Source organism: Lampetra fluviatilis, chromosome 2 (genome assembly GCF_964198595.1).
Source record: "Lampetra fluviatilis chromosome 2, kcLamFluv1.1, whole genome shotgun sequence".
Classification (NCBI taxonomy): Eukaryota; Metazoa; Chordata; class Hyperoartia; order Petromyzontiformes; family Petromyzontidae; genus Lampetra; species Lampetra fluviatilis.
The window spans coordinates 11,923,738-11,945,999 of NC_136276.1; the positions used below are offsets into that span (position 1 = coordinate 11,923,738).

Consider the following 22,262-nt stretch of genomic DNA (forward strand, 5'->3'; position numbering starts at 1 on the left):
GTTGCCGACCCCTGCCCTATACAGTATAATAATGTCTCACCACAAATAACTCTCACTACAGTTATTTTGCTGTGCCTTTTTTACACCTGATGAAGGATGCTTGTGTTGCCTCCGAAACGTCGTGAGTTAATTTATTTATTTTCATTTATTATTATTTTATTTTTATTATTTTTTACCTACGTGACGTTACCGAATTTACAATACTGTTGAATTCAACATCATATTGTTCATGTATAATATAGCTTATAGCCAGCTGAGAACAATTACTCTGTCCCATTGAAAGCATGAGCAGGTCAGGTACCTCCAGAATTTTTTCGTCATCCAATTCATTGAAGACGGTGCCATTGATTTGGTTGGGTTTAAGAGCCACCCAATTGAACACAGGCATGCGAAACTTGGTTTTGATGGGCTTCTTAATTCGCACAGCTGTAGAGGAAGAGAATAGAGAACAATTTCATCGTTAGAAATGTCACAAGCTGAATTCGCCCTTGAAAAGACTGTAACAAATGACCGACCGTGTGCTGAATTAGACTGTACAGATGGTGATGGTGACATACAAAACTGTGATGCACACTGGCGAAAAAGTGAGCTGTGCTGTCAGCATTGACAGTCTAACCGTGAAGACACACAATGGCATGAAATCTCTGGGGGTTAGAATTGCACAAAAATAGACTACACAAATAAAAAAAACCATCCACATAGAAAACAGAAGCAAAACTTTATGAGGGAGCAACAAATAGTAAAAATATATAGCGAGACGTAAAATTCAACAATTAATTGCTAAATTCTTTGATTTGTTTCTATGAGTACACTTTGTTTTAAAATTAGGCCAATTCAGGGTCAGGTTGGGTTTCAGCTCTGTTTTGTCCGATGCAGGTGATTTTCTAAAACTGTGCAAACAGTTATATGGTTGTTGTTGTTAGTAAGACAGATACGACTTTGGAATGGGATAAACACTGCACAGCGAAAAAGCAACGCAAAGCAAACCTACAGAAAAGCTTGAGAAGTCCTTCATCTGGAAGCGGAGGAGCAAGCATAAAATGAAAACATAATCATTTAAACATTAAAAACATGAAAGTAACAGAGAAAAAAAAATCCTCCAGGAGTCACTGATACTGCCAAAACGCATGATACAATGATATGCAGTATTAGAATACTGTTACAATGGTGAGAATCAAAAAAACACAAGGCTTTGTTGGACAGACTCAGCAAAACAACATATCGGTGCAATTAAAAAGCTTACGCAAGGGTGGTTCCGTTACCTCACCTCCGATAGCAGCTGGGTTTATGAAGGCACCCAGTGGTGGGGCTCCGGGGGGAGGCGGGGGAGGAGGTGACGGCGGGGGCCTCCCTGAGGGGAGGGGCGGTGGTGGCGGTGGCGATGGTGGAGATGGCCCATTTGGAACTGCACCAGGGAAACATAAACCAGAGGCAAACCCATTACCGGGGCAACCAAGAGAAAACAACCAAATATATCTAACAAAAAACCCACAATAGACCGATGTGACTGATCTTTCACTGGAGACGGCTTATTGCACGCTTAATTTAGTTACAAATATAGTTGCAATTTCGGATCAACAGTCGTATGTGTATCTAAGAGGTCTTGCATGAAATGTTTTGCCCAATCATTACTGAGTATTTCCCATGTGGGAGGAAAACAAAGTGCTTGGACAAACCCCATGCACATTGAAGCGATAACAAGAAAAACAAAATGTAAGGGCTGCAAAAAAGTATTAACCGGCTCCATTCGGCAGCGGGGGCGGTGGTGGCGGAGGAGGCGGGGTCAGCGGTCCCATGTGTCCGATTAACGCCGCTCCTCCCGTAGCGCCGCACGACGCCGCTGCCACCCCCGCGACCCCAAAGGCGCCCCCAGCCAGGCCGTTCTCGAACGAGCCCCCACCGATTCCGCCCTCCATGGCCCCGAGGGGCGGCAACACGGGCAGAATCATGATGTCCCCGTCCGGGCGTCTGTGGATGCGCACGGTGCCCTGCCTCTCGAGCTCCTCGATTTTCTTCTCAAGGTCCGACTGCCGCAGCATGGCGTCCTCCTTCTCCTTGATCATCATCCGCAGCGTGTTCACCTGCGTGTTGGCATCACGGTAGATCACCTGCAACAAAAGGGGTAGAGAGCAAGATAATGCCAGTGGAATAGTAAGAGTGATCAGTGAGCATCTGTGCTTACTGCTTACTGTGTATTCGTTTATCATTTGAAGTAATCCAAACAGCAATCCAAACATAAGAGCACTCATCTCACAACTGAAAGATCATGCTCAAATCCTGGTTGTGGGTCAACTCAGACAAAATACCTTCAAGGATCATAAAATGTGTACCGTATTTTGGAAAATATACCGCAGTCATTTAATTGAAAAAATTACTCCTGGTATAGAAATTTGGCATTTCTATCACTAACTATTTTTTATTTTACCAGGTAAGGCCCACTAAGCTATATAGCTCTCTTTCATAAGCGACCTGGCCACAAATGATAGCTCAACGAAGTGACTTATTGTATGGAAACGTATAGCAGCCAAATACTAGTCCAGGGCCACCATGTGCAGTCCAATGCTCATTTGAGTATGCACATCATTTGAGTTAGACATTTATATTACCTATACATCCACATTTTAAAAAAATATTAACAAACAAATAATCCAGATCCTTTTGCTGACACTACATAAAGAAGAGGAAGACTTTTCAAAAGGAAAGTTGCATAAAAACTGAAAATGCATGACAATGCGCATTGCACTTTGCCAGGACTCGTACCTTGATCGACTCCAACTCCTTGTTAGCCTGCATCAGCTGCTTCTCCAGCTCCACAATCTTGGCCATGGCCTCATTCTCACAATCGATCAGCTTTTCTGTCAACTGGGAGAAAGATACAGCCATCACTTTTATTATGCTTCGAAGAAACTCTTTGTAAATATGCACAGTGGACAAACTACAGAAATATTTTAAACAAAAGCTATTAAATTCAAAGTTCATAACTGAGAACCTAAATCGTGTGTTTTCAGAAACGTAGCCTTTGCTAATATTCAGTAAAACAGCAGTGATAGGAGAAGTGCAGCCATGCTGTGGAAGTTTGGGGGTGTCCCACAAAATAATTATTCCCAGAGGCTATTGGTTAGATAACAGATACACTATGTGACGTTATCCCCCACCCCCACCACTTCATCATTAAATAGCAGTAGTTCTACTGCACTACAATTATATTACATCTTCACGACTCTCTCATGAACTAAACTAAACTATTTTTTATTTTTCCAAGTAAGGCCCGTTCAGCTATATAGCTCTTTTTCAGAAGTGACCTGGTCACAAATGATAGCTCAACAAAGTGACTTATCATGTGAAAATGTATAGCCATCAAATCCTCTGAACCTGGAGAAAAATCCACACGACCACCGGGAGAGAGAACAAGCAAACTCCAAATCAACTGGAGTCAGGGTCGGGAGTCAACTGTTCCTTGCGCTGATGTCAATTTTAAAAGATCGAACATCAGCATAACGCACATTCACGTCGCCTTGTTTAAAATAAGTGTGCATCTCTTAGTCACATGTAAACATGTTTGGGCTCCGCATACCCAGGACCTCCACAAGGCCGGATGAAGGTTCTTGTTGGCCTTCAGTGATAACTTTCTCCAGTTGGTACTGCCGCCCCATGTTACTACCCCCGCTGTCACTCGCTTGCTTCATGCGTACTTTGTCCAGTCGCTGGACAGATGTCGTTACTGATACGTTCATTATTTAGTATGTGCCCTAATTCGATGGGAGAGCACTGTGTGCCGCAGATAAGCAGATTTAATTTGAAACACTGCGACTATGCTTGGTATATAAATATATTTATTAAAGAAGATATCGTCGTTATATGTTTATCATACAAACAAAAAACATGCAAAATTTTATTTTTCGTCGGCCCTTTAGTTTTGTAGGCCCGAGACAGTGCCTACTGTGCACCTATTAGATAATACGGCTCTGCCCCCACAGCAGTTGCACCCGAGCGGCAGGGTAGACTCACGTGCGAGATGTGCTCCTCCAGCTCCTCAACCCGCTCCAGGGCAGCGTTCTTGGTCTCGGCGTCCTCCAGAAGGGCTCCCACATCAAACACATTGTCCAGATAAGCCTGGATCTGCACCTGCAGCTTGTCGCTCTCCGTGTGCTTTAGTTTCTGCGGGATCGGGACAGACGCACAAATGTCAACCTCGAGCCTAATGAGAATTGGGGCCAGGTTGGGAGTAGCGTTGTATTAACTGATGTGCCACCCATCTATCCAGTGTATTACTAACCCTCTCTCTTAGGCTTAATATCCTGAACAAGTGGCTTAAGCTGAGATATTGAGACGTTATGTTATATTCAGACAGAAAAAAAAGCATCTGCTTTTTATTTTAAGTAATCAAATATATACAGGATCAAACATATGAGGGTCGGCCAAAGTGATCAGCACAGATATGCAGCAGTGTTTGCTGATGGCTTCATTAGATCTTTAACATCTTTAACAAGAACTGTACAGGACATGTACAGCCCTTTTGTCAATTCACAGCTGAAGGAGAGTCTCCCCACACCACCAGTGTTATTTGATCACTCAATCACGCGAGTCAATGCGGGTTGGTGAATGTGAAAATTATAGACGTTGGAGCAAAGAAGTACAGTATAATATTAGATTTTTCTGCACTTCCCTCTGCTGCTCACCACGGAAGACCACCAGCCTATTATGTATGGTGGTTGAGCATCCAAGTCCTACCGAGGCTTCAACCTAAGCTTCTGAGATGTGAGATCAGGTGCATTTCAGGTGATATGGGCATAGGCAATGTTGTTTGTGTGACCAAGCAACAGTTGATTACCATGTGGACAGGAAGGCTCAGAATGTAAAGGTGCGGGATACATCTTCAGGATATCTGGGGCATCCTGTTCATGAACGCTCACCTCCAGGTAGCTGTCCAGAGCTAACTTTGTGAACTCGTACTGGAGATGGACCCGGAAATTCATATCATCCACGGAGTGCACCACAATGTTAATGAACTGCATACAGGCCACCTTTGCAAGAAAAGAAAAGAAAAAATATTAATGCGAAGTGTAAATACGCATTTTTTTGCGTATAGTCTTACATTTGAAAAAAAAATCTGTTTGTCTCGGCTTGTTTCCGTTTACCATGAAGTCGATGTTTGAGTCTTCATTTCTGAAATACTCCATCAACCTTTCAAACCGTTGTTTCTCGCCACACACCTGTGCACAATCGAAAGGTAAGAGTTAACTGGTGTTTGGGTGCCATGAAACAAGATCATCGTTCTGATACACCCATCCATCTAAATTGTTGAAGGCGTTAATATGTTTGCTCAATTGGTTTGGTCTGTCTATAACAGAGGATGCACGATAATGGTCGTGAAGATGATCCAATATCAATGACATGTTTGTGTAAACTTGTGTTGTTTTATATAAAACTGGTCAGATTGATCAAAGTATTGCCCAAATTTTGGCAACAAAACCTAGCATTAAATGTATTTGTCTTGACAACCAAGGCCATGATGCCACAATGAGTGTGTGCCCTGCCTCCCCCTTTGATGTTATTGCGTGTGATGTCACCTCGAGACCTCAAACATCACGTGCTATGTGACATCATCGCATTGTGTGGTTTAGAAAGTAACGTTATTATCTCTAACTAAATACACCCGAGGACAAATGCAAATTGGAAAGTATTACAGAAACCATACGTATTCATGACTTTGATTTTTAACAGCATCATGGATCTAAATCTGCCAAATATATAAAAGTCATCCATATTACAGCTTCATGCCAGGAAAATATGTTTTCCATTAATGTACTGTACATATTTTTTTACATTTGCTCGTGAGTAACAGACTTCGCCAATCAACAGACACTGGCACTGCATGGGTTATAATTGGCATTGGCAAGGCATTCCATAAAATTGAATGAGCTGCTGGTGGTAACTGCATGCCATACATTTACTGTGGAGCCGAGTGATGGATGAACCTTGGAGCACTCAATTCACAGTAGTAGCAAAGGCAAGGCATTCGGTTCAAGTAAACATGCGAAACGTGACAGCTTAACCCTAAGACGAGAAAAAAAGCTCATAGCAGACAGGAAACGCTATGTCTGGATTTTAGGATACTCCAAGGTTTCAATAAAGCATGTTGGAAAGTCACCAACTGTGTAGACTCAAAATCTTAAAGGAAATATACTTTTCATGCTTGCTTATATAACATACAGTATATTGAAACCATACAAAATTACTTCCATGCTATGTCAGTGGAAAATATTTCTTGAAGTTTCATACATTGGGGTGCATAACTCTGAAACACATCTGGCATGAAGTTCTTCTCGCATGCAGGTTTTAGAGGAAAGTGGAAATTCTCTACAGAGGTTCTTCTTGGCTAACAATCCCAAATCCCTGTGCAATGAAGGCTGCACTTCCGCAGCATCGCAAGTCTCATCACAGGAAAAAAACCGTGAATGGATCAGGACGGCTCAATGTTGCATATCTCGCTCGCTGGTGATGGGCCCAGCACGGGGATTGAAACTCGTGGATAGATTGATCTGCCACAGGGAGCCACTTGGCCAGCTGTTTAAATTATAGTTCAACGTACAGCCCTGAAATGTCTTTCTCATCCCACTCTGGCAGAAGGTCCTCTACTCGAGGGAGCTCTACAAGTCCCTATAGACGGTATCTATTTTGGCCTACTCTTCCACGCCACCAAGACATCTTTGAAGAGGTGGGAGCATCCACACTTTACCACACTTTACCACACCACGCGCGAGATGCCAAATGACCAACTGTAGTTAAGATTGTGTTAAAATTATTCTTTGGTCATATTAAGCCTTCACACAGAATGACACAAATTGCACCAGAAGAAATTAACAGGGGGTTATGGTGGCCTGTAAGATCATCTCTCATTTGCTTAAAATAATTATGCAAATATGGATATTAAAATACAAAAATACGTGTTTTGTATGTAGAAAGATATTCTATACTCTTTGGTTCTTTCGGTAAAGTCACGTAGATAGAAAATTAATAGATCACGACGTTTCGATCGCAACACAAGCAACCGCCATCAGGTGAAACAAACACAAACTGCCGACACACCAACTGCAACACGTGTTCTAACCACAAAGTATATTTTAGCTAGTAGAGTATACATTATATATCATACATGTAATGATGCATCAATTCACTAATTATAATCGACTATTATGCTTATGATGTTAATGATGCATGCATCATATTGATATTAGGAAGCCGGTGAAGCTATACACTTTTAAATATAGATTGAAAACCCATTTCTTTAGAACTTCTTTTTGTGTTTAGTTTGTTGTCCTTTCCCACACACCTCTGGAAGATTGATTGCTTGATTTGTATGCAAGTGGTTCATGTATATCCTGCAGACACTCTAAATGTATCACGATGATAACATTTTGATTCACTTATTGAATCAAATCACATCCCTGAGTTGCAATGTCATTGTAATGCATGGGGATGTGGAGGGGAAGGCAAATCATTGCATGCTTTTTTTATGATTTGCATTCAGGTAATGCCTTAACTGGTTGTTGTTGTTTCCATCCTACCTGCCGTTTACTAGTAAAATTTTTTCCCCGTGTCCCACACTCAGCTTGCGACTTCTAGCCCCGCCCACTTCCCCCCCTCCAGCCTCACGTCCTCTTCCCCTAGCGCTCACGCCTCCCCCTTCCCCTACTCCACCCCTCTCTCTCTCCCCCCTCTCTCTCCCCCTTTCTTACCTATATAACCTCTTGCCACGGCAGCTCTCTCGCCTACTTCAGCATTTTCTTGCTGTGGTTGTTCCACCTGATGAAGATTGCTTGTGTTGCGATCGAAACGTCGTGATTTGTTTTTATTTTATTTCTACCTACGTGACTTTACCGAAAGAACCAGTTATTGTTTTAAAGTGATTTAAACTTTTATCGATGGAAAACCATGTAAATAGCCAGCAACATTGGATATAACATTTCAATCAGACTGGAGCGGGGCGGCCGTTGACTTTGAATATACTACAATTTTTATTTTAGCAGGTAAGACCCACTGAGCTATATAGCTCATTTTCAGAAGCGAGCTGGCCACAAATGGTAGCTCAATGAAGTGGCTTATCATGTGGAAATTTAAAGCAGCCAAATACTCTTGTATGCATGTTTCTAAATGTGGAGGGAAAAACCGGAAGACCTGGAGAAAACTCCACATGACCACAGGGAGAGAGACACGCACACTAAATATACAGGCGTCAGGGTCAAGATCTCTTGCATACCAGGCGAGGTATGTGTCATACAATGTAAATGTCACATCTTAATACTTGTTTTATTGCTAGAAAGGGTAAAACCTATCTTTATATCACACTGCACTACTCATGATCAAATAGGTAACTGTAAAGGAAACTTTACGCTGCACATATGAGCACCTTGCATGGCACTTCATCTCAGCCATGCCAAACAAGTATCTCTCACTGGTCTGTCAACTCTGATGAAGACTCACCTCCTTGAAGTTGTCAAAGGCAGACAGGATGATTTCATGTCCTCCCCGCACCAAACACACAGCTGCCAAAAGCTCCAGCACCAGCGCTTTGGTCCTGACAGGCACATGACCCACAAAACAGCAGCATCACCCCCGTGTGAAGCGTAATACACCAGCAGTGTGAACAATAACACACTCCAATGTTATTAATCATTTACATGTGCAGCCTCAACACATGTTGTCAATGTTTTTCCATTGCTTGCCAACAGTGATACAAATTTAATGTAAATGTTTGTCCTGTTAATATGGGGGCTTCCCATACGATAGTCTTCGCACACTACCACAACATGCCTTTCAACAAATATCAATCTTATTCTTTGGGCCTTAAGGTAAAGTCACGAAGATAGGTTAAATCAGAAAAGAAAAAAATAATAATAAACTACGACGTTTCGATCACAACTCAAGCGATCGTCATCGTAGTTTTTTTGTTATTTTCTTTGAACATATCTACTTGACTTTACCAAAAGACCCAAAGAATATGAATTCCTGCAGTCACGAAAGCTTTAAGTCAAGATTTAAATGATCAATCTTCTACATTCATACACAAGCCAGGACACTACATAATGCACACATATGACAATTTGATAACAACATAAACCCGTGCTGAGCGAGTGTGTGGACTTGGGTTTGAAAAGCCCTGCTGTTTTAGTTGTACAATAAGCTAACGTATGTTTCATACCTTGGGTTTTTGTTGTTCAAGCTGAGAGCAATTTCATTAACGCACTGAGGGTGTGCCATCACCATGTTGAACCCATACTATGAAAGAGACAAGGAAACATCAAGAGGATGAGCAAACCACAATTCGATTATAGACACAATTGTGAATCTCATAAACAGCATAAACATTTAATTTCACTGTGATCATTTTCATTAAGTGCCCATTTATCTGGAGCTTAATGGACTCATACATCAACCAAGAGTCATCACTGTAGGTGAAAATTAAAAAGTCTCATGGCTTCAGTTATGATCATATCTTACTGAGTTTCAAAAACATAAGTGAACACTACTTTTAGATATCTTGCTACAGTATATGATGCAAATGACCTCAAAGTCACAAGTATTTTTAAAATTGTATATGTGATGGTCAAATGTTCATACTTATTTGCCTCTTTTTAAAGAAATACACTTTTGAGAAAGAAACACTCACAAAATATTGAACTTACATTAGGTTTACTTTTAGAAAATATATCTAAACTTTATAGATTTACTATAGGTCACAAAATAATAAAAAATCCGGAAGGCAGATAGATATATTGAGTACCCCTAATATAAACGTTATAGAAAACAGAACACTGTAGATTAACGGTGGAGATGTTACTGTTGTATTATGAATGTAAAAGGAGTGATTAACCCTTTCCCGTTCCAAGACATCTGAAAGGTGCAAGGTGGGTTCCATTCACCACTGAATCTCAGAACGCACAAGTGGTTCAGCGTTAATTTCATTTAGAGGCATAGCGCCGTTGTTTTTAAAAACATTGTACTCACTGCACAGAACTGTAGCGACACAACCACACTGTATGATAGATGGTGCCAAACAGTGCCACACGCCCTCTCGCATGGCCTTGTGAGAGCCTTGGTACCGATAAAGTTATTTTAATGTAGTTTTTCTCACCTGGTTCGTGTACATCATTGGAACGGTACATCATCGGAAATTGTAAAGGGTAAAATGTCAGGTTGTTGAGAGACGCTGCCTGCCCACCTGGTAGTTCATGATGGCCCGCAGGCACATGATGCACACGTGGACATCGTCCTTTTGGCTGACCAGTCGTGAGTTCTTGAGCGTCTTGCGACTGGGCAGGCTGTTATAACTGAGCCAATACACAACAGCACGGGTGTCAACGAAAAAAAGCACAGTAAAGACCTTAAAATCCTAACGTGCTAATGCAGTACAATTGTTTGACGTTTCGTTCATTTCTTCAACCTGTATTAAACGCCAGCGTTTGAAACATTCCATGGAGAATTTACAAGTAACGTTCAAGTAATAATGTGTTGTTCAATAAAAGACCATCACTGTAGCAGGTGCAAAATGTGAGGATATTTTAGGCTACAACAGTAACGACGAGAGGCCTGTATGCACAAAGAGGGCTGTGGGATCATTTGTGCGGCATAATTAAATGGACAACAGAATGGATGTTCGTTTAAGGGATACTGCTTCTTGGTGCCCTGTGTCACATATATAGAAGCAAACAACGCTGGGGACTGCAAATACATGTTATTGGACTCAGAGGCAAGTGCACTCACAAGACAACCTAGGATTAATACAATTACAGATTCCGCAAGTTAGCCACTACATATGCAGCCTTTTTTTCACGTACGTATTACAAGGAGGTATTTATTTCAAGTAACGGCACAGACATTATAATGTTTTGCTTTTGGTGCAAACGTGTAGACACACAATACAAAAACACAAATATCCCTGCATACAGCCTACAGAGACTGTTAGAGCAACTGCTGTCAGTGAGCACCTATGAAGGCCGCACACAGGGCACGATGGGGTGGTGTGACCAACACCACGCATGGCCGCCTGTCTCCCAAGCGCTGATGTTTTCACATGGTACAAGACATCATTTAAGTCTCAGGGAGGCCCAGGACAAGTTCTGATACCACTTGCCACTGATATTAGCCAGATGTGATTTTTTTTACTTAGGCTTCCAGGTGCATAACACAGTGTGCTAACCAGTGTACCACCGCTCCTCACATACAAACACTACATCTATTGGCATACACTTTCCCAAAGTGGCTGCCATCATTACATTTTACTAGATGTAGATTGGCACAAAAACAAATATAACGTTGAAGTGAATGTTTCGATGCTGTGATTGGATGTTACACTGAACATAATGCACCTGAAAGGATCTATTGTATCAACTGTCAGATGGGCTGCTCTTTTCAGTGTCAGACAATAAACACAGAGCAGTTGAGTCAACACTACATCACGCCCATCCAAAGCAACATGCATACGAATGCAGTTGAAGTTTGGGTGGCCACAGCAGCGAGCTGATTTCTTAATTCACATGCAAATGTGTTGAAACCCTCACGATAAAACCAGTGGCTATTAATGCCCATGGTGACGGCTAGAAGGGAAGTGTGGCATTCCAAATATACCACTGTATATTGAGGCTTGAGAGTCCCTGTGTTTTGTTAATCAGAGACGACATTTCTGATACGGATACCTCACAAAAGTGAAATGGACAAAGTCAAATGAATTTTTTTACAAGGGCCACAGCTTACAGAAATTAGTTGCTGGTGTCCATTTTTGGGAAAATATAATGCTGCCGAAATAATGAATAGGGATTATGACTAACTTTGGGCTGATGAACCTTCAAATGAGCTGATGGGTTCTATTGGGAAGCATTTTTTTCTCTGACATAGTGGGCAGTACAGATGGACATTGATTCATGTGATGCTTGCCGTGTATGGACAGCACATACCAATTTTACCACTTCCCTCCATAGATCGTAGTTCGAGAACATAGGGTCAAGTACGACATAATCGAGTTACAGATCAACATACCCATCACTCTCAGTGATGTTCCCCCGTCCACGCGCAGAAAGGGAAAAAAACCAGAATATTCATAGTCACATGGCAGAAAAACAGAAGAAGAAGAAATACACATGCAAAGATTTATCCATACAGTATTTTATAACATGATTTACAGGTGCAATATAGTGAAAGTTGCAGGTGGGTAATGCATATACAAGTTAAAGAGTTATTAAGTGGACATAGAATTAATTGGACCATATGTGCTGCACACCAACAAACTAAAGCCACAATTCTAACTGTATTAAATTAGGCTTCTTCATTAATATTTACAGCAACCAATATTGTGATTATAAATGTACCTTCCACTGAAAAGAAATACTGTACTAAGATGAACATGAACCCTCTCCAGCATAATGATACAACTGATGGCTTGAAAATGATAAATGCATTTAGCGCTCATTAATTTGCCTTGGGCCACCATCGTTTCAACTTGCAAACTATCAAAATATCACTGATATTTGATTGGTTCTGCTTTCCTTTGGATGAATGTTGGTACCATCATGACTCAGAGAGGAATACATATTTCGAAAACTGCTAATGAAGCTCCATAATGAAAAGGTCGCAGACCAATGCCAATACAACCGCTTGCACCATGCCAAAATGTCACTAAATGTCAGATTGCAGAATAAATTTGACAAGGAAAGAATAAAATACGCATAATAAGATTCCTCCCTCTTATTTCATGTGTAATGGATGCACCCACTCTGCATTCGTCAAAGCGACCACATTAATGGCCAGCAGGAATTGTCAATTGTGCAAACTGGGAGAGTGGTACGATTACTTTCTTTGGTCGATGGAGAAATGGCATATAAAAATTACGTTCCACTCAAATACATACTCTGTTCAAAGGCAAGTGCTTACGACAAATATTACGCCATTAATAATTTTGGATGAGAATTATGTCTGATAACTACAGTAGTTTAAAATAGCGCATGGCATTTGCTACTGTAATAAACAGCTCATGGACCTTCACTGTGTTATAATTTCAGTCAATTTAAAAAAAAAATCAGCGTTTGTTCTCCAAACACACTAATTTAATCAGAGCGTACAAATATTGACGTTTTGCACTTAAGATGTTCCTAAAAGACCTGTGGTGAGGCAAGCCACAAACTTAAGCAACCATTCGACTACGAATTAAGTTATTTAAAGGCAAAAATGCATTCGCTTGCGAGAAATAAAAAAGGTAATTATGCCAAATGTTTTAATATTTTGTGAGCATTATTATATATAAAAAAGTAACACATTAGAAGCTACAGAGCTGTGTGATGAGGTTACAATTTACTTGCATACATGATGCACACAACAGCTGTAATGCAAATCGTTATTTGTTTTTACCTAAATATAAACAAATGCAATATATGCCAATGAACATTTTATGAGGTCTGTTATTTAGATGTGGAAAAAGGCATTTGGAATACTCTTGCGTTAAGTGAGAAAATATTTCCTTTAAAAAATAAGTAAAACTAAACACCTATTTGGAAGAAATAAAATATCCCCATTTCATGGTTTTCCGGAAAGAAGTCACATCCATTGCAGAAATAAAATATCACAACAGTAAAGAAATTCCAATCTAATATACAGAAAAACTATATTTAAAAGTATAAGATATTTTGACAGCAACTTGAGTTACAATTGTCGTGTCAGTAAATTAATATCACTGTCAAGGCTTGCCATTCAAACTAAATTTGGCCCTACAACAGCAAGCCCATCACCGAGACTGCATAATCAAAATAGTGCAAAAGTCTTAATACCTATGTCCACTCTCACAGCAGGTATTCCAATTTAAGAAAGAGGAATGAATTTGGAGACCGATCGGAAGCTGCATATACGTGTGCATCCCTGGTGTAAACAATCCTATTTGTTAAATTTTCTCCAGGCACCCCCAATTTCCTTCCGAATGCAAAACAATACTGAAATAATAAACTGGTTAAATATCTCACAGACTGACCCTCCTGAAACCGAGTCTTGAGAGTCGAGTGTGGCTTTCCTGGCACGATTAGTAAATTAATAACGCGGTACATCGGTAAAAAACAAACTTGCTTATGTCATATTTTATTCCCGACGCACACTCACCGGAGGCTGAGGTGGTGGCGAGCCATCTTGGCCGTGGTGGTACACACAGCCGCATGCAGCCCGTTATTCTTGCCGGAGAGGTCCTCGATGGATCGATCCAGAGACTTGGACCGGCTGAGCGTGCCATTGCCAGCACCTTCTGCTCCTTCAATGTCAAACCTACAGTGAGGAGAACGGAGTAGGAAAGGATTATTGCCCACAGAATGCATATCAACAGGGACAAAACATGCACATAGCCCAGAGGTCGGCAACCAAAATAACAAGAGACATTTTTTTCGAATTTGGTAAGAAACTCAATATTTCAAGAGCCGCAATGCGTGTGAATACAATACGGTTCTAAATAAATAATGTCACGAATCAGTCCTTAAAGAGCCGCAGGTTGCTGACCCCTGACATAACCTGTAGCTAACCAGATACATTAAGTCCACTGGAATATTTGTAATATTTGGCATATTAAATTTTTATACTACTCATGAGGGAACCTGGGACTTACTATCTGTAAGTGCAGGCATACATAAACACGAGTATGGATAAAAGTTAAAATGTGCATTAGAGCTGGGTAAAGAAGTAATATTCACTTCCAATGATTACAACGTGGAAGAATCCTGCAAAATGTGTGATTCTTCCATGGGTAATACCCATGTTAATGTCTCCGTTCATTTTAATGGGATTTCAAAAGGGATTCTGCACATACGATTTGTGGATTTGAATGGGATTCTACTGCAAATATAGCATAGCTAAGCTTTAGCTATGCTTAAATCAGCTAAGCAACACCGATTCTACACATCCAGAATTACCATTGCCAACGACTAGTGCATAGTATTGGCCCGATTCTACCCAAAGTCTGGCGTCGTGTTCAGCCAACCTATGTTTAGAAAACTACACGGATATTTTACAAATTTACAAAAGTTATACACGTGCTCTTAAAATATTACTGTACTGTCCACCATTTTCACGTTTTAACATTAAACGTAAGAATGTTTATAGTTAAACATGAAGTGTGTCCAAAAAAAACCATCTGTGTAAATGTTGGTGAAATACTCACGTGACGGCGTATTGCGCAAATGACAAGTATTCTATCAGCACATCCAGCCCTTTGTTTTCTTCGTTCAAGAATTCCCGCACCCAGCTGCACAAATGAACATTGGCCCTATTATTGTTATCTCAAGTACTTAAGTGTGTTTTCACATATATGCATGTGCTTGCATTATATAATTACAGCACTGTGTTATGTGATGAATTATTAAAAAATTAAGGAAAGACTGGGTACCACTTAAAAAAAAACACATAAATGCCCAAATTCTGGAACTTTGAAACAAGTTTCAGATAAAATTAGTTTATCTCATTATCCAGGCCTGATTGCTTTTCACAGACCTTCATTTTATTGCACCATTATTTTTACAACGTTCTAAAAATAAGGCCCTTGAACAAAAACAGGTACGTAACAACATTGGGAGCATGGCAGAGAGTGGGCGCAGATTTAGCAACAACTAATTCCGACCACAACATCAACACCAAAACCAGCTGAAAATACTACACTCGCCCTGTCCCCTTATATCCTGCCTGTAATCGTGGGGCTGCATGAACATACGTCGAACCATTTTGTGGAGGATGGGGCGGAGGCCAACTGCTTCCTGCTGTGGTTGACAATGGGCAAGTTAATCAGCTGGGAGACCTTGAAGGGAGTGCTTGGAAGTTGGGACTGGTTTAATGCAAGCTGCTGTGAGAGGGGTGGGGTTGGGGGAGTGAGCGGAGGAAGTTAGGCCTCCCATCCGCTCCTTCTCTCGCCACTTCAGATTCAAACTTACGCCAGGCCAATTCCACAGGCACCCTCGAGGGTGGTGGTGGGGAGGGGGCTTTCAAAAGTTGGCAAGAAATGGTCAAAGTAGCAGAGCAAAACAAAAATCACCATGATGCATGTGTGTATACATTCGACAGCGAATTGGAAGGCCGCAAGCTTTCTTGGATAATTTCACGCAATGGGACCCGTATGTCTGCGACAAAGGCTGGAGGGGTATTGTCTTTCAAAAAGAAATGGGGGATGTTCCAAATTACGAAGAAAAACAGCACAACAGGAAACACAGCTGCATGCAGGAATGCAAAACAAAACTCTCTTCGTATTAAATGTGAGGCAACAGGATGACAAAAATAGGTTCGCAAAGACAAAACAATGTTGTAGAAACAAAAACAGAGTACTTTAATATGAATTGTACTTGTTTATGTACAGTGATGGAAAGCATACTCAAGCATACAAACTACACAATAACGATAAATACTTGTGTAAATGTTGGTTGATAAATACTTTGCACAAACATTCCAAAATGTAACCGACACAAGATGAGTAAACATAAAAAAACTACAACGTACTTAGGTTGTGTGCAAACAACTCAAATATGTTTAAATGTTTCGAGTAAGACTGACAACATTGATCACACACATACACACGCTCGCCTGAGAATGTGAGTGTACTTGCCAGGAATGGTATGTACTATGCAGAAACTTTCTGCTTCCCATAGTCCCTGACATCCTAACCCATGTCCAGCTGGCCCAAATTGCAATCTCGGTGCACCTCTCTTTGCCCATGAAGCAATGGACAACTGTAGTTCAGTGGGCAAAATGTAACCAAGAGTGGCCAACGAACAGATGCATAGATCTGTAAAAAGCCACCAGCTATTCGTGTAAACGAGCTGCTTGCACGTGAACACTTCAGAACGTGCAAGAAATGTGTGGCTGCCACACGATACGATCTATGTGATATCGATGCCTTAAATACGATATGGCATACCATCATTGATCAACTTAACAGTATAAAATGCATTGACAATGCAATAAACTCTACATTCTCTGCCATACAACTGCAGCATAACACGATAAAAAAAATCTACCACCACACAAAACATTAAAATGAAAGGACAATTCCAATTATGCCATAAGAAAATTGTGGTAACTTTTTAAAATTAATTTTGTAAGGTGACCTAAGCATAATGTTTAAAGTTAAAACTTTCACTGACGTACATTGGCCTCAAGTTGTTAAAGACAAATTTTTTCTCCATTTGTTCTGGACTATACAGATGCTGTAATAATAACCACATTACCATCCAATACATGTATTTGAAGGTCGCCTACACCAAAAAATATGCGAAGTTGTTAATTACATTGGCTTATATATAGTGCAATTGTCCTCATATTTCACCGATGAATATTCAAAAGAAGTAGAGAATGCATCCAAAAGAATGCCACCATGAAAATAGAGCAATGAGATTAGTTTCATTTAACATGTAGGCTTTCGCGACCAATATTGTCCATAATAGAGGGGTTTTTTTGTTTGTTAGATTGCGTAAATATAAATGTGTCGTTAAACCCGCCACAATTCTGGCTGTCGCCTGATGAGACTGGTTTTAATTACCGGTGAAACCTGATGCTCGAATTGTAACTGTTGTGGGTTTATTCTCCAACACACCGATGTGCTGAACGAGTAGCTAAAAGGCACATTTTGTTTACGTGACAAACCTTACTAATTGGCTGTGTCGGGTGGTGGCAGGTTTAACGACACATTTATATTGATGCGATCTAACCCAAAAATAAAAACCTCTATTATTAGATCAGTTCATGTGCTGGAGTGCAGTGGGATGGCAGCGGCACTGGACCATGGTGGCAACAGCGTGGGGAGCCCTTCATCCAGCAGTGGATAGATAATGGTTGATGATGATTCCAAACAAATTAGCCACATCACAAGAGAAGAATTTACAGGATGAATGAATGTTGCCATTTGCAAGCTAATGGGTCCCATTGCGTAGAAGTGAGGTTCTCCGCACATTTGAGCTTCCCAGTGGCAGGCGTGGCAGCGGAAAGCTTTTATGACTGTACTGGTGTGATGAATCCTAATAATGGCAAAACTGGTTTACAGTTATATCTTTGTCTTACTATTGCCTGAAAGTTGGTCACAATTAGATTAATCTATTGATGGTGACGTAAGATAAAATTACCACAATGCCGTTCTGTGGGAGCTGGTGGTTTTACATAACGCCTTTTTGAACACAAAGTTGTACATTTCAGTGTGTTGTCGAAACATCTCATCACCCTGTGCACTGCTTCATTTACCCAATTTTGGCAAGAGGCCCCACTTGCCCGTGCGTTCGAGGGCTATCCAAGAGCACGACTGTGCCACTTTCAAGCCGGGTTGGATCATCTCCTGCAGTGGAGGGTGGCCGGGACTTACCCGATGTGATTGGTGCGCAGAGAAATCTCCAGCTCTCGCAGCACTTGTGTGGACTCCTGCACGCGCCTCCTCAACTTCTGCAGGGGCAAGAACATGCATCCCAGCAAGGTACACTTCTCTATGTTGACACCAAGGTCTAAAACACCTTGACATGTTCACATACAATATGCATTCCTTAATTGCGTGCATTCGTTTACTTCTGAAGTAGAGTTAAGCATGTTCCCATGTTTAAAGAAGTTTGGAATTTTGTTGTTGTTCTAGAACCTTATTTGTACATGGCAGAACTGTCATTTTCTGAAGATGTTCACTCATCCAACCTTTTAAAATATCCTCCTATACCTCAGTACCCAGTGTGTCGGGTATGTGACGTTGTACTGTATTTTGTATTCTCTCATACTATATACAATGTACCTGTATGGGCCTTGTGTAAATCCACTGCTGAATAAGGGCCTCCCTACGCCGTGCAGGTTATTAATCGTTATTTGGCCATACTTCACCACAGTGGTCAGTGTGGGATGGTGAATGCAGGTGGCATAAATGTAAGAACATAAAAATACAGTTCAACACTGCCCACCACATAGCCCCATAAATCCTATGACAATCTGTTTGTGCATGAAGTTCACCCATAGGTGAAAGGGCCTGTTCAGAGATCACCCTCCACTAATGTTAGCACATGGCCAAGAATTTAACTCAGCTGACTGGGTTCATACAAAACGAAGCGCACTCACCAATGCCACATTGCTTATTTGAGAAACTCAATAACGCATTTTCAAAGTGTATGGTGTTTTACATAACAACTTATTTATTCTCTCATACCATGCCAATATGAAACAGCATCCTGATGACCAAAACTGATTCGCGTAAAGTGATTTCTTCCAGGGGTTGATGTGCTCGCATTTCCAGCCAGTTCAACTTGAATCGGTGAGCAGCCGTGGAGATTGACTGTATCTGGCTTTTGCACAGATCACAACAATAAGCCAGGGCAAGGCCTCTGTTTTGACAAGACTGCGTCCATTGTCTAAGGAGCTTGCTGCCAAGTGTGAGCTGCATTGAAGCTTTGTGCTTCCTTCCAGCTGTCATGGTACAGCATGGTATGAAGAGTCATGTGCCACCCAAAATGTACCAACTATCTCAGTTCATCACTGCAGTCATGTTTTCTTAGAAACCATACGGTAATTGTTGTAATGCCGAAATGATAAATGGCTTCCAGAATCCCAATGAGGTTGCACAATTTTTGGAACGGATGTAAAAAAATCGTGGAGTTATCAAAAGTCATTGATGCCAGTTGTTAGAAGCTTGAGGGAAACAATAATATAAAAATAACTAATAATTTGAAGTTGGATTCCTTTCTGTTCTAATTGTTATTTATTTTTGAGTGAGCCATTCTTACAGGTGTGAAAACTGGTACAATGTTATAATCATAAAACGTCAACATTTACGTCTGAATCAGAATATCTATTTATACTGGAGGAATCCGATGAGCTGCAAACCTCTTCTTCAGCACGTGCAAACAAGTGCTGTAAATAACAAACATTTATCTCACTCGGGGTGACGATGATATTATTCGTTTAACGACCTTACTTTTTAAAAGTATTCAAAGAAGCTATTACGTACTGTATTACAAAATCATCCAGGAATCATGCATTTATGAAATTAAAGCCTAAATGCAGATCACAGGACCGGCTGGCACATATTGGTTACATCTCTTTTGAGTTCTTTATTTGACGACAAAAGACGCTCAACGAGACAGAACAGAATAACCATTTGCCTGGGATGGAAACAATTAGGTTGCTGAAATAGAACTGGCTGCAGTCCGAGATAGGGGCAGCTGAAAGCAGTTAGCAACGGCGCACGATTCCCTTACAATCCCCAGCAAAAACAACAAATTTCCCCAGCTGCCCCTTCCAGCAGAGGTTGCTGTGGCAACATCTCACAGGGTTTCCCAAACCCACTGGCAGGGGTAGAAACAAAGGCCTTGGTTGTGGAGAGCCTCCTTTAACCAAAGGAAGGAATCTGATCTTAACCCAACAAACCTCTCTGGAGGCCTGCCCGGGCCCTGACACTAGGCAAACGTGGCCCAATCCACCACGGCTCCCATGGGTCCGCACCAAGGCTACCAATCAGTTGGAACCATGCACATCAAAATATTTCCTTCCAAAAAACCTTTTTTTCCCTTCCTGCTCCCTCCACATTCAATAAATACTTTTCTGCATATATGTTAGCCACTCAACAATGGTGAAAATGCAATATTATTTGAGTTTGTAGACGATTATATGTGCCTTATACAGCAATGGAGGCCAGACACCACCATAACATACTATAATTAAATTGAGACAGTGCCTACATAATTATTTGCCAGTCTAAGTGAATTGTAATAATGCAATTATGCGCAATGCTACCCCATCTGTGCACAATGCACGGCACTGGGGGTCATGAAATGTGATGTACCATGAAAACCAATGCTGAAAAATGTCAAATCAAAGATTAATTGATTGGTCTGAAATGTTAGGAATACTTTACTAACCACAAAATATAAATGTTATAATTAATCTGATGTGCACAGTAGCCTGTGTGTAATGTTTTGATACCTTTCTAGTCACGCCTGGGTCCAGGTAGCTCTTCAGCTTCTGTATGTACGTGTGTGGAGGGTTCTTTACTTGGAAACGCTCCTACAAACAACAGAACATACAACAGGCATTCAGTATTCATAGCAGATACCACGTGGCCGTCAGAGCACCCCCTCCCATTTAGTATTTGCGAATGTCTCGAATATAGGGCAGCAATATATAAAGAGATTTAATGTCTCGTGTATAATCGTTTGCACTGATCTATTTGCATAAACAACAGTGCTGTACCACTGCATAGCATTTTCCCAGCAAGCTCTCGTTTGTGTTACACAATCCAACGACCAAATGGTCATCACGTGCAACTTATCAAGGCGTGTGGATTTAATAGCTTTTCTGGCCGCAAAATGTGACCCACATTTTAGAGCACTGCCCTCTCTCTCTCTCTGCAAGATGGCAATTTCATCACGTTTGAGCCATGGCTCGTGTTCGCGCCCCCACCTATCTCTTCCCCGCTGCCAGTCGCAGGATGTCACGTACACATTGTCTGAGGCGACAGTTCTTCAAATGCAATACAGCAGAGTACTGCCGCGCGTTTACAGCAGGCGGGTCACAGAAGGGCAAGGGGTCCAGTGGGGGCAAGCATTAGGGGAGTTGTGAAAGGCAATTAAATGCAATTGCACCGGATCTGCTAAAGAAAAGATGATCTTGCATAGAGCTAGGCTTTCCGTTTATCGGTTTGATTACTCGACTAATCGGATAACACGACAAAGGTTGGGGAACAAAAGTGTCACCTCTATTCCCATGTGTGCCGCGGGATGGAAAATGATGGGCGAAGATTGGTGACTTCATCAGCATCATCAGCCGTGTCACCTGGGCGTGTACGATAGGGGATTCCTGTCTTCAGGAGGTAGAATGTGGGGGTACGGCTATTTTTTTATTGGCCAGAGTAATCAACCACAGAATAAGTAGTCGATAAATAATGGTTAGTTGACTAATCGACTTAATCAACTAATTGTCCCAGATATAATCGTATATATCCTTGATCAAGGCATCCAAGGTAAAATAGCCATCACAAGCATGACAATTACATTAACGGGTTTGCAGAGCTGCATTGGCCGAGTATGGATAAAAACCTTGTTCCTCCAGCCGAGAGGCTAGAGTTAATGCAGTGCAGTAGAATTCATTTTATTAGCAACTCTATTACCTACAATTTCTATTATCTGCAGGATCTATAGGACGGGTCCGCAAGACCTCCTATTGTCTGCGCCCATATCCTTCACATTATCTGCAATATGCACATTTTTTTCATGGATAAATGGGGTACAAAATCCAAATAC

The 22,262-nt window shown here is 41.1% G+C and overlaps 1 protein-coding gene across 7 annotated transcripts in view; it reads right to left on the reverse strand.

The window, feature by feature from the left end:
- FMNL2 (formin like 2) overlaps positions 1 to 22,262 on the reverse strand; it is an 87,624-nt gene that overhangs the window by 17,370 nt on the left and 47,992 nt on the right. For 2 of the 7 annotated variants that reach the window (XM_078869406.1, XM_078869413.1), the window contains exons 3-18: positions 20,947 to 21,027; positions 18,359 to 18,471; positions 15,185 to 15,268; positions 14,140 to 14,298; positions 12,037 to 12,063; positions 10,223 to 10,331; positions 9,203 to 9,279; positions 8,485 to 8,578; positions 5,139 to 5,213; positions 4,914 to 5,024; positions 4,009 to 4,158; positions 2,761 to 2,862; positions 1,739 to 2,108; positions 1,268 to 1,405; positions 992 to 1,015; positions 302 to 426 (exon numbers count right to left, since the gene is read on the reverse strand). In XM_078869406.1, coding sequence (XP_078725532.1) covers positions 302 to 426; positions 992 to 1,015; positions 1,268 to 1,405; positions 1,739 to 2,108; positions 2,761 to 2,862; positions 4,009 to 4,158; positions 4,914 to 5,024; positions 5,139 to 5,213; positions 8,485 to 8,578; positions 9,203 to 9,279; positions 10,223 to 10,331; positions 12,037 to 12,063; positions 14,140 to 14,298; positions 15,185 to 15,268; positions 18,359 to 18,471; positions 20,947 to 21,027 — 1,839 coding nt within the window. The remainder of the gene's footprint in view (positions 1 to 301; positions 427 to 991; positions 1,016 to 1,267; positions 1,406 to 1,738; positions 2,109 to 2,760; positions 2,863 to 4,008; positions 4,159 to 4,913; positions 5,025 to 5,138; positions 5,214 to 8,484; positions 8,579 to 9,202; positions 9,280 to 10,222; positions 10,332 to 12,036; positions 12,064 to 14,139; positions 14,299 to 15,184; positions 15,269 to 18,358; positions 18,472 to 20,946; positions 21,028 to 22,262) is intronic. The other 5 variants (XM_078869420.1, XM_078869432.1, XM_078869430.1 and 2 more) reach the window with 4 other exon arrangements.